At 40.3% G+C, this 11,789-nt stretch overlaps 1 protein-coding gene across 1 annotated transcript in view; it reads left to right on the top strand.

Annotated features, from left to right (window-relative positions):
* Window positions 1–11,557, top strand: part of scarf2 (scavenger receptor class F, member 2) — a 42,272-nt gene extending 30,715 nt beyond the window's left edge. Inside the window, exons 10-11 of the mRNA XM_024276222.2 lie at window positions 6,252–6,407; window positions 7,950–11,557. Coding sequence (XP_024131990.1) covers window positions 6,252–6,407; window positions 7,950–9,136 — 1,343 coding nt within the window. The 3' untranslated portion in view covers window positions 9,137–11,557. The remainder of the gene's footprint in view (window positions 1–6,251; window positions 6,408–7,949) is intronic.
* Window positions 11,558–11,789: the final 232 nt, after the last annotated feature.

The following is an 11,789-nucleotide window of genomic DNA, read 5'->3' as shown; positions in this document are numbered from 1 at the left end:
TGATCCCGTATGCTTTATCATTGTCCATGAGGCAAACGCTTTGTTCCCTGTTGTCTGTTTTTAGATTGCGATTGTGAGGGCACACGTGAACCTAGAGACCTGAAACCTTCACACATTTTAGCCCCAAGCCTTGTGGTTGTTTCAAGGGTTCAACTGTTTCGATACATGGAAGAGTTTTGAAGATATGAGCATTTGTTTGGACGCAGTCAAAAACGCAGTTCAGCCTTTGGATTAGAATGTTCCCCCTCCCCCCTCCACTCACACAGGGAGACAGTTTCAGGAGTTTGGAACCCCCTCATCTGAACCATCAGAAGTTTCAAGTTCCCCCTGTCCAGTCACGGGTTACAGTATCTTTGGGCAAAATACTGATGAAACTGTACTGCCCACTTGTCTACTATAATACTATTTATTTACTGAACTACCATACACTCTTACTTTGTAATGACTAATTAGCATTTGTATTTAAAATGTTGCTATGAGTCAAACTTTCTGGATTATTCTTCACTTTACCAGCATGTACAGCTAATTTGACATTTCTGAGGATTTTGAGGCTATAGTATGGCGTTTAATTTCTGCCAAAAGTCTCCCACAATCATAAATCAAACTCCACGCTCACAATGAATGTTTTAATTCTGCCTCCATGAGCGCTCCTGTCTCCCTGTGCACGCGTGGAACTACAACTGCACGCTCATGGAAGTATTCTTGCTCTTGTGAAGAATTATCCCTCCACTCGTGGAAGCATTCCTGGTAACAACTCCTGCGAGTTTTGTAACAACATACCCAAAAACCGAAAATCTCAACCTGCGTGTGATTGGGCCACTTAGCTGTAGTCCCCGCCCCGTTACCGTTGCTGGCGGGCAATACTGGCACAGAGTATCATTCGTGTTTCAAAGTAAAAAAAAAAAAACGGAAAAAGTAAAAATTTAAAATGACCGTTTTATATCATTTTCTAATCCGCTATAGAAAAAAAAAACAATCATTTTTTAGAGTTCCCATTAAAGTATTAAATCGAAAACAAAACCAACAGATAAGGAACAATTAAATTCTGGTCACCTTGAAGTAGTTTGTGTGGAGTTGTCACAATCATTTATCTGGCAACTCTTGTGGACAATTAAGTGAAACTGGCCAAAAAAATGATTGTTTTTTTTTCTATAGCTGTTAAAAAAATGATAATTATATAACACGGTCATTTTAAATTTGTATTTTTTACATTTACTTTACTTTGAAAAACGAATGATACATGGATTAGTTATGGTGTCAGTACTCAAACATCAGTCCCCAGCAACCGTGAGAACCGTGGGGACACAGCAAAGGTAACGGGGCGGGGACTGCAGCAAAGTGGTTCCACGTGCGCACAGGGATACAGGAGCGCTCATGGAGGCAGAATTGTGCCCTTTCATTGTGAGCATGGAGTCTGATATATGCCTGTGGGAGACTTTTGGCGGAAATGAAACGCCATTCTATAGACTCTTTCACGGTGACGTCAGACAAAACAGCGACAGGGCGGAAAAGGCGAATAATTACTTCCGGCGTTCACATTTAGAACGGCAAAGCTGACAGCTGAACGCTGTTTGACACCATTTTACGCAAATAGTCAAAGGTAACCTTACCAATTTCAACAGAAAAATGTAGAATATTTATTTTATGAAAGTCCTGTCAAACTGCATTTTCATTTCCTCTCTTAGATCGTTCAAAAGTCTAAGTACAAATTTGAATTATTCTCCATTATTTGAGGCTTTATTCAAAATATGTAGCTTTCATTTGAGCAGATATTATTCTAACGGGTTACGTTTTGGCTGATGTTTGCACATATTGTAAGTGTGATCGAGCACAAAATTCATGTTGGCCTTATTTAATACTTGCAGTAAAGACGCACATCGCTGCATATCTGTATGTATTTTACTCACTTCCAGAGCTAAACTCACTTGTTGTTCTGCGGGATGTTTTAGGGGATAATTGTAAAAACAGGAATGGCTTGGTTCAGCAAAAATATTAAGAACAGCTATTGAACCAAGTATTTTTAGCTTTCAAAATAAGAGCGGCCGAGTAAAAAAGTCATCTCTGGGTGAAGTGGTTTGCAATTAACTTGATTATTTTTTACCTTTATTTTCCCGCAGATCGGATACAGTGATATGAGCAAAAGCAAAGAGCAGCGACGTTAGCTGAGCTAACAGCAGCTCATTGACCGCAGTAAAAAACATCGTAACAGTAATAAGTTTTGCTTTTATGTCAGACACACTGAAATTGTCCGACTTTAGTTACAATGATTATGTGAGCACGGAAATTTTGGTAAATTTTAACTTGCCTGAAAAGATCTTCTGCAGCTCCACGTCTCATAGTCAAAGCTAATGCTAGCGTTAGCATTCTGCAAAGAATAAAATAATAAAATCATAATTACCTACATAATCAAACAAGCGGCATTCAGTGAAGTACTTGTAACCTTTGTCTAAATGTGACTAAGAGATTGTGAAGGTCTCATTTCAAGCTTGGACTCAAGCTCATTAGCTAAGTTCAGATTTCTGTCATTCTTTGGTGCTACTGACTGGAGATCAGAAGCTGGATGTGGTTCTGTATGCAGAGAGGGATCCTTTTGCTGCCCCAGTGGACCTTCTGGTTCCAGGGAAAAGCTTTTAAGGACAGCTGTTGCTCATGAGTGACATCTCTGCATAGGTTAGCTGTTCTGCGTTCCTCTGCCTTCCGCTGAGAACAAAGACTGAGCCTTTAATTATGGTATGTTTCCCTCTTGGGACTCTTCGTGAAAAATAAGAAACACACTTCTGTTTTCCCACTCTGCTTGGATATTATTAGTAGACCCTATCATAACTAAAACCTAAATCTCATCAACCATTGTTTCAATGGAACCAGAAATAAACCATTTTCTATTGATGAAATCACATGAAGTCCAGTTTTCATTAACAGTCAGTGGTTATCACAAATATGTTAATAGAAATAGATTTTTTACTTTTTCATGAAACATAGTTGCTAATTTTGAATTTGACTGTTACAAAAACTCAAGCCCTAAAGAAAATCTTTTTTTGTTTAAAATTGTTTTTTCTTTTAAAATCCAAACTTTTAAACTGAGGAATCATTAAGTACAAATGTTTCTTCATTTTTGTCTGTTCAGAAAACTAAAACGGTTTAATATTTCTGCCTCTAGCTCGTCATATCTGATGTTAAATTGGATCTTACAGACTATCTGCATTACGCTTAGAGATATCTCTAACAAAAAAGCTTATTTTGTGTCAAGCAGTGACTGATTTCAACACATTATTTATAAATATGTAATTTCATGAAACATGAATGCTCAGAGAGAGCAGTTTTTAATATTTGTATCTATTAAGAGTAGAATAGGGTTCAAATTAGTTGGACTGTAAAGACACAGAAAATAATCTGTAAACAGACTTTCACAATACAGTAACTAACTGACCCCATATTCACTGCATGTGTTTAATTTGTCCCATAAATGTTTTCTTTGCATTGACTTGTTTTAAATCACCCTCTTTTTAAGTTTGCTCAACCTGGAAAGTAATTTTGAAATAAAACAAAGAAAACCGAGAGCTTTGGTTTACTGCGTCTGATGGGAAAAACCACCAACTGTAAAGTTTGGAGAGTTGAAAGCAGCGTGGTCTGACTCAGATGATTGCTCTCAGGAAGCAGAGCAATAACAAACAGGCTGATGCAGAAAAAGACTTTTCTGGGTTGCAGTTTGTTTTTCGTGAATGTCCTAAAGGTCAGCAGAACAGAACACAATTTTTACAATTATTTTAAGTCATATATTAAAAAAAAAAAAAAAAATTAGCCTCCATCAAGTCTTAATGTAATTTGATTTTTAAAGTATAAGAGAATTTTTGTATATCTATGACAGCTTTGAGTTAAAATATTGACATGTCCAATTGCAAAGTGCATTTTTTCTTTAAATGTTTTATACTTTGAGGTCAGAAAGTCAGAAAAAACAATTCCAGTAAAAGCAAAGAATCTCGGATTTGTTTCTGAGAAAATTCATTAGTTCTTCCATGACAGGTTTGGCTGTGGTTTAAACAAACGGTTGGGACCAGGTGTCATCGAGCGCGTATATAGAAGAATCTGATTCAGTGTGTCAGGTTAAAGGGCCATGGCAAAAGTTTAGCACCAAACAGGACTGTTGACACCTTGAGTTGAAGTATCTCCTAGAAATCTCATCTCAGGTACAAAAGAATTCCAATGGTTCTGACGGATAATAAAATAAGGTCCTGACCTGCATGTAGGCGTATAGAATATGATCTGAGCTCATGTTACTGAACACCAAAAGGCCAAAAGTGAAGCGCTACCACGGCGTACCATTACAGTTTAAGACAAAATTGCCCGTCTGTATTTTGTATCCCCTTTCTCCATAGAATTAATGAATTTATTGCAAGCAGATGCTGGTTTTAGAAATTAAAATAAGATTTGAAAATAACAAAGACCAGAAAAAAGGCTCTGTATATTTATTTTTTTAAATGTTAGGGTGTAAAAAGAGAGTAGACACCCAAAAATACATTTACTACTTATAATATTGAACCCTTGCTGCCCTGTGGAGCGCAAGACACTAGCTTGCTAAGCTATTCACCAGGTGGCTGGCTAGCTTACCGGTTGATCCCGCTCCATGGGCTCTGTGTCAGTGTGGCGATCTATTCAGGGTGTATCCCGCCAGTAAGGCCCAATCCCAATTCTTCCTTTCTCCCTAGCACTTCTCTCTTCCCCTCCATTTGAAGAGGGAGTTTATGTCCAAGTGTGTCCAGGAAATGTATTTTTTAAATCTGACCCTCCAAATGGAGGGTTATAAAGTCCTCCCCCACAAGGCTAAACTGCGTCGCGCTGAGAAGCGCTTTTCTTCATGTGGGTGCAGTATGAACTACATAAGTTTACATTTAAATGTAAGTAATGACTTTTTGTTGTAGCATGACCTTCTTAAAGTTATATTCAAGCGCTGGAAGCTAATGCTAGTGGACTGGCAGTAATTGATGATGTCATCGATAAAAGTGACATCCGAAATATGAGACACAATTTTTCATAGTTCTCCGTTGGGAGGGCCAAATGAAGGGAAAGGGAGAACAGAAGAATTCAGATTGGGCCTAACTGGAACAGTCTCTGGATAACCCCTGGTCCTAGCAGGTTAAGAAAATGGATGGAAGTTCAGGACAAAAATCCTCGCATTGAGTCGCAATATTGAATTGGCTTTTCTACCCTCTGATCTAGTCACTAAAAACATCACATGCGCAAAACTGAGTCCATGGTTGGTTGACGCACTGTGTCAAATTTGTCGCACCGCGCCTGACACCCGCGTCAGATCGCGTCTTTACATTGACTTAACATTGAAACTTGATGCCTCTGCCACACCTGCCGCACCATGAATGCACCATGAATGCACCATTAGAAGAGTTTTGGAGTTTGAAAAAGGACGGACAAAAGTTTTAAGAAACTCAGACGAGCCACTGTTTGCTGTTTCTTCATAACAACCATTTCTATGGTAATCAGTAAAAACAAAAAGCCTAGCAACACAAACACATACAAGTACATGTATGTCTAACTACGGTATGAACTGAAGAAAACGTTGAAATTGTCATAAACAGTAAAATTAGCCTTGTATCTATGCAGTTGATGCAAACTGCAGGCATTTTAGGGTCTCGTGTTTGTGGTGATGGCATTGCTTCAATTCTCTGAGTTTGAAATCCAACCTCAGGCGGTCTTCCAGTAGAGACTTCTGGCGAGAAACTTGGAAATTCTGACTTCGACAAAACTGAAACTTAATTTGCTTCAATTTCTGCAGCCTCAATAATGGAGGAATCTAAAACAGCCATGTGGGGTTGTCTCAACATCACTTACGCGCTTTGCCAAAACAAAAACAGGCCATTCCAAACCACTATCAAAAATGTCGGATTAGGACAAACTGGCTGAGGACTGTACACGATAAGCCTATGACTTTCACTTTTTTGGTGTGGTTCCCGAAAACTTAGACCGAGCCATTCAACTGTGGAGGTTTATCTTCAGCCATCAAAATGGAAAAATACCACAGAGCTGTACAAAAATATCAGCTTTCGCCTTTAAAAACCCATAATGTCAAATGTAGGTTTGCTCACATGTATAACCAATAAAACAGATTTGATTCCACAGAACTCATTGAAACCACCAAGTCTGCTTTGAGGCTTTGAGTGAGAGCAGACTGTTGTTCTTGTAATGCAGTACAAAAGCCTCTGAATGACCTTTTGGCTCGTGCGTTTGCTTTCTGTTCTCAGTAGCCCACCACGACCCAGAGAACACCTTTAACTGCAGCTTCATCGAGCCCCCCTCTGTGGCCGAGCAGCCCTCCCCCTCCTCGTGGTCGTCCCAGGAGTCCTTCTCCTCCTTCGAGAGCGGATACGAGGGGCCGGTCTACTGTGTTCCTAACGAAGGTTGGTCATCACATGAATACATAAACGGCTGGGTTATCTGGAATGATGCAGAGAAATCCACAATTTATCTTTGGTGTCTGGGATTTTCACCCGCATGTGCACAACTATAGACCAGTGGCTGTTTCTCCAGCGCTGTGGTGTGACCGTGCAGTGACTCATGCACTTCTGTAAATCTCATTATGGAGATATTTAGCTTTTAACCATATGCCATCCAGTTCCATGTTTTTTTGAGAACAAGTATACAGGAAATTGAATGGTCTAGTCAGCACTGAGCTCACATCCACTCAATGACTTACTGAGCACAGAATAGAACAAAACGCACTTTCCATCTGTGCTTTCCTGTTCACAAACACGTCTCTTTTGAGAGGAAGCAACTATTTTTAAGCTTATGAATTAGGGGAAGTTTCATGCTTTGTTTTCTTGTTAAAAGTTATTCAACCCTGTTTTAAGATCCCCACATGGTTTTAAAGTGGGCAGAAAATGTGGACCCCAAATGGGTCTGATCAGTTTCCGTGACAACCCCACCTGTGTTTGTCCACAGCTGACACTCAGTGGGTTAGCTTGTTATGCTAACAGGTGGCTCCAGCCACCTGGTGGACGGCGGATCCGATGGATAGCTACAGCGGAGCTCGCTAGCTCAACGCAGCAGAGCTTGCTAGCGCAATACAGTGGAGCTTGCTAACTTGCTTCAGACAAGCTTGCTAGCATTCTACAGCAGAGCTCGCTAGCTCAATACAGCAGAGCTCTCTAGCTTGCTTTAGAGAAGCTTGTTAGCATGTTACAGCAGAGCTCGCTTGTTCAATACAGAAAAGCTCGCTACAGCAGAGCTTGCTAGCTCACTGCAGCGGAGCGTGCTAGTTCAATACAGCAGTTTTCTCACTAGAGCTATCAGTGGAGGAATAGTCAGCACTAAGCTTTTATCCCTTTCCCTTAAAAAAAAAAAAAATTTCTGACTCCACCATCTCAGGGTTAGGGAGAAGCTGTAGTGTTAGGGAAAGAACTCGGATGCTGCCTAAGTCTCCTTGTGCCGGTCCCCAGACCGGACAACATATAGAGTTGTGTCAGGAAGGGCATTAGGTGTAAAACTCTCTGCCAAATCCACCAAGAGCAAGAACTTGTTGGAATTATATTATTTATTATAATTTAATTATAAATGATGGAAGAGTTACGGTAGTTACACAGAAATGTAAAGACTGGAGCTAAAGCTCTGGTGTAAAAGAGTCAAAGGGCAACAATATTTTCCGAACAAAAACATGGCTAAAGAGCCTTAGCTCAAGTGGGCTATTAATGTTCTTTGAATTATCGGAACTTTTTAAGAGTTTACACAATTAACACATTCCCAACGTATTCTGAAGCTCACTGATTTGCAACACTCCAGGAAACAGTTAATCCCTGACCTGGTGTAAAGAGTTGAATCAAATTTCTTGTCTAATTCTCTGTTCTGTTTATTCTTGGTCTGCTATAGCCCGTCTTTAGCATGCAGTGTTGTCTCGGTCTTCTTGACTAACAGTGTTTCCCTCCTCCTCTCCTGATAATCAACAGAGTCTACATGTGAAAGTAAGGACAAGCAGAGTCCCAGCCCAAGTACCGAAGAGGCAAAAGATGACCCGGATGTGGAAGATGAAGGAGAGTACACCTCCCTAAAAGAAACAAGCATAGCCAAACCAGATGCCTCGGAGCAGTCCCTTCTCAAATCGTTTGATAGCGAGGGTTCCAACAGCGGTTCTGAATCTGCAGCTCTGTATTCACACATCGCCAGACCCTCCAAACAGTCAAAGGATGAGGATGGCAGGAACAGGGAAAGCACTCCTACACCAGAGGTCAAGCGTAATGGAAAGCCACCACCTTCACCTGGCAAGCCCAAACCCCGCCCTCCAGATCCGTCTACGAAGCCCAAAGTGTCATGGATACATGGAAGTACTACCGGATCTCCCCAGACAAAGCAGCAAGGGGGAAGCAAGGTTTTTGTGGTGTCAAACGAGAAACATCGGAGCAACAGTGACGGTTCGTCCAAGAATGAGGAACAGCAGAAGCAGAAGGGGCAAGACCAAGAGCAAAAACGGGAAGGGAAAGGGACGGATGCCAATGGATCCCCTGGCAAACACAAACCTCTCCGAGGTAGGAAGTCTGGAGATGAGCACAGCAGTCCCAGTCACATGGAACACATCAACGGAGTTGTTCAAAATGCCCTCAAAAAGATAAGCAGCTTCCACAGCTCCTCTCCTGAGAAGAAGAACGCTGAGAATCCGAAGCAAAACCACAAGGAGCCCCCGAAGAGTCCAAAGGTAATCCATCCTCACATAAACTCTGAAGCAGCTGCGCTGGTGGCTGCTCAGCTCAAAGAAAAAACCCAAAGCATCAACAGGAACGAGGGAACAGGGCTGACAAAGACCAACGGACTCTCCCCAAAAGGAAGCCAGGAGAAGCCCAAACCTCCTCAGAAAGCCAAGAGGAACGCCTCTGGTGGACTCAGCCAGCAGGGCTCGACCAAGCCCCTGCTTCCCACCTCCAGCAGCCTCCAGAAGATGGTCACCAATAACTGTGGAACCCCAGAAGCCAAGAGCCCAGAAAAGCAGGATTCCCAAGGGGATCTGCTAGATCCTACACCAAAGAAGACTCCCATAAAAAAGCCACCCAGGAAGAAAGGCAAAGAGGGTACCTTGGAAATACCTGAAAGTAAGACACCTCAGCCAAAGACAGCTATAATGCCCCCACAGGTGGTGAAGTAGAACTGCACACGTTGTGATTGGTTTTCTAGAGTACTGAAATGTTTAGGTAACCAATGCATCGTGGTGAGCTGTGACTCCAGGACCAGTCAAGATTTGCTTGAACCAAGAGTGCAATTGTGTCACGTTGGTGAGGTGTATCATAATAATCTTTATACACCGTTTTATTGCATTTCAAGAATCCTTTATGTTTCTTTTGTGTAACCAGTATGTATTAACCTCCAAACACAACCTGTGGCTAGGCTGGACACAGCTGTGTGAACAGCGGCACAATGGCACTTCCCAAACTTAATTCACCTCTATTCCCTATCTTCGATGTCCACGACTGACCTTCTGAAAGTAGGTGCCAGAGAAAAAATAGTGCTATTTTCTCATGCTCTTTGCAGGTACTAAGACGCTATTAAGATTCAGGTGCTCTGACGAAGCTTCACTCGTTCTTTTATTAAATTAAACAATCAACTAAATTCTTAAAGGAGGTTTACAATCAAGATCTACTTGAATAATAAGAGCTCAAAATAATATATTTTTACAAATCATTTCGTTGTCAACATAAACTTAAATTGCTAGTCCCCCATCACCAGAATGTGCTTTTGCTGTTCTTCCCTTCTTACATGTTACAACACGAATCCTGTTTGATATGAACATCAACAAATGATTGTTCTTTTCTAAATAAGGAATGCAAACTTTTTTACATAAAACCAACATTTGGATTGACTGTAAAGGTATGCTCACACCCAATGAGATTCACGCCTTAAATTCACGTTGGACGCCTTTAAACTAGGGCTAGGATGGTAAAGTCAATCGATCGATTTGAATCGATCTAAGCTCAATAGATCAATAATTGATCCAAAAAATAAAAAAGGATCTAGCACATAAAGCTAAAGTAAGTTAGCTCTATGCTAACGTTTAATGGAATGTCCCATAGGATGGCTAACGCTCAATTGACGTGAACGTACATTGCTGACTAAATGAACATCTTTATTTATGAATTTTACAAACTCTTTTAAGGAAATATTTTTTAAAGTAACCATTTGTCTAAATCACAGTTTTTTGCTCATTCTTTCTTCTTTTTCTGGAATAAGGTATAATGCTAATGCACGATCACGTTCATAATTTTATTGCTCCAGACGCATGTGGGAGGAGCTACTGTCAAAAGTTTGTATTATTATTAATATATTAGTGTCCCACTCCAAGTCGTTCCCAGCGGTCTTTTAATTATGATATACAGTTTTTAGCTCTAAAAGCTTTTTTAGTTTTTCATGACATTTTCTGCGGCTCAATAGAAATATAATTCTGGGTTGTGTGCACTATTGTTGATGCAGAAGTTAGCTGCGCTTATATCCCACCAAGCCTTTGTTTACACTCTCTCACGCTAGTTTACAGCTACACGCTAACAATAGTGTAGCAAAACAACAGCTAGCAATATTGGAGCTATCCCGCCGTACAGTTTTGATCCAGATTGGAGCTCAGACGAGGAATAGATGTATTTGTCTGTAAGTGGATCCTTCAGAAAGGTAAACTTTGGTATGCATATTTCAGTAGCTGCATTATTAGTCTGAGCATTTTTCAAGCCTCCAGTTTTCATCAAAATTTACAAACACAGTTGTTCAGGAATTAAATTATTGTATGTAGGTCCTCTAATATGATAAAATGATAAAATGCTGCAAGAACCTTTTAAAAACACAAAAAGACTGTTTTTATTGGTGTGAGTCTTTACAGACTTCTACAATCACATCTCCATGTGTGTATTCATGGGATCATTCCGAGACTCTGACAGGCGCTTTCAGCGGTACTTCCGTCTCTCTGTGACAAAGCTGAGTGCCTGATTTGCTGACACGATGTGTCTTCTTTGCCCAAAGTCACATTTTCTAACTCTCACCAATTTGCAACGCTCAAATCGTGTTGCAACTGCTAAACCGTGCTGCTGCCAGCCCAAAACTCCAATTGCATCACAGGACCACTGCGTCTGTACATTGACTTCACATTGAATCTGGATGTCCTGATGCCTGAATAACAATCAGTGTGAACACAGCTTTAACACAAGAAAAAAAGAAAAAGTCACTAAATGTGTGCTTTCCTAGAGCAGATTCAAAACTGAAAACTTGAGCTGTTCCAATCAGGTTTTGTGGCTGCCATAACATGTGGGAAAATCATTCTGGCCATCAGGAGTCATCTTTGATGAGAAACTGCAGATACATGCTAGATGAAAAGATATACATTGTTTCTGTTGTGTGGAGAAGATTGAGCATTCATAGTTGTATACTTTATGAAAATGTGTACAATCTTATTTGTCAAGCGTTGATGGTAGTAGCCAATCAGCAGCTGTTAAGAAAGAATCCTTGAAGACGACAATTTCAAGTTAAGAAGATTTATCAAGAAACAAAGAAAGTCTGTTGTTAGTTGATTCCTCTTGGAACAAAAATAAAAAAAAACAAAAAAAAAACATCCTCTTTCTGTCCCCCCTCTGGAGGTCAAAAGATCACATTTGCTAAATATATTTGTATTATGTCTTTTTATCAAGGTACAACAGATTACTCCGGTTATATTTTCAACATTTTACTTGTATACATTGTGTACTTCCTATTATCTTTGTAAGCTGTGCTTATGTGACCTTTTGGGTTTTGTTGTTGTTTTGTTTTCCTTGATGTCATTGAAC

Source organism: Oryzias melastigma, linkage group LG9 (assembly GCF_002922805.2).
Source record: "Oryzias melastigma strain HK-1 linkage group LG9, ASM292280v2, whole genome shotgun sequence".
Lineage (NCBI taxonomy): Eukaryota > Metazoa > Chordata > Actinopteri > Beloniformes > Adrianichthyidae > Oryzias > Oryzias melastigma.
This window is presented reverse-complemented; position numbering and strand designations above follow the sequence as displayed.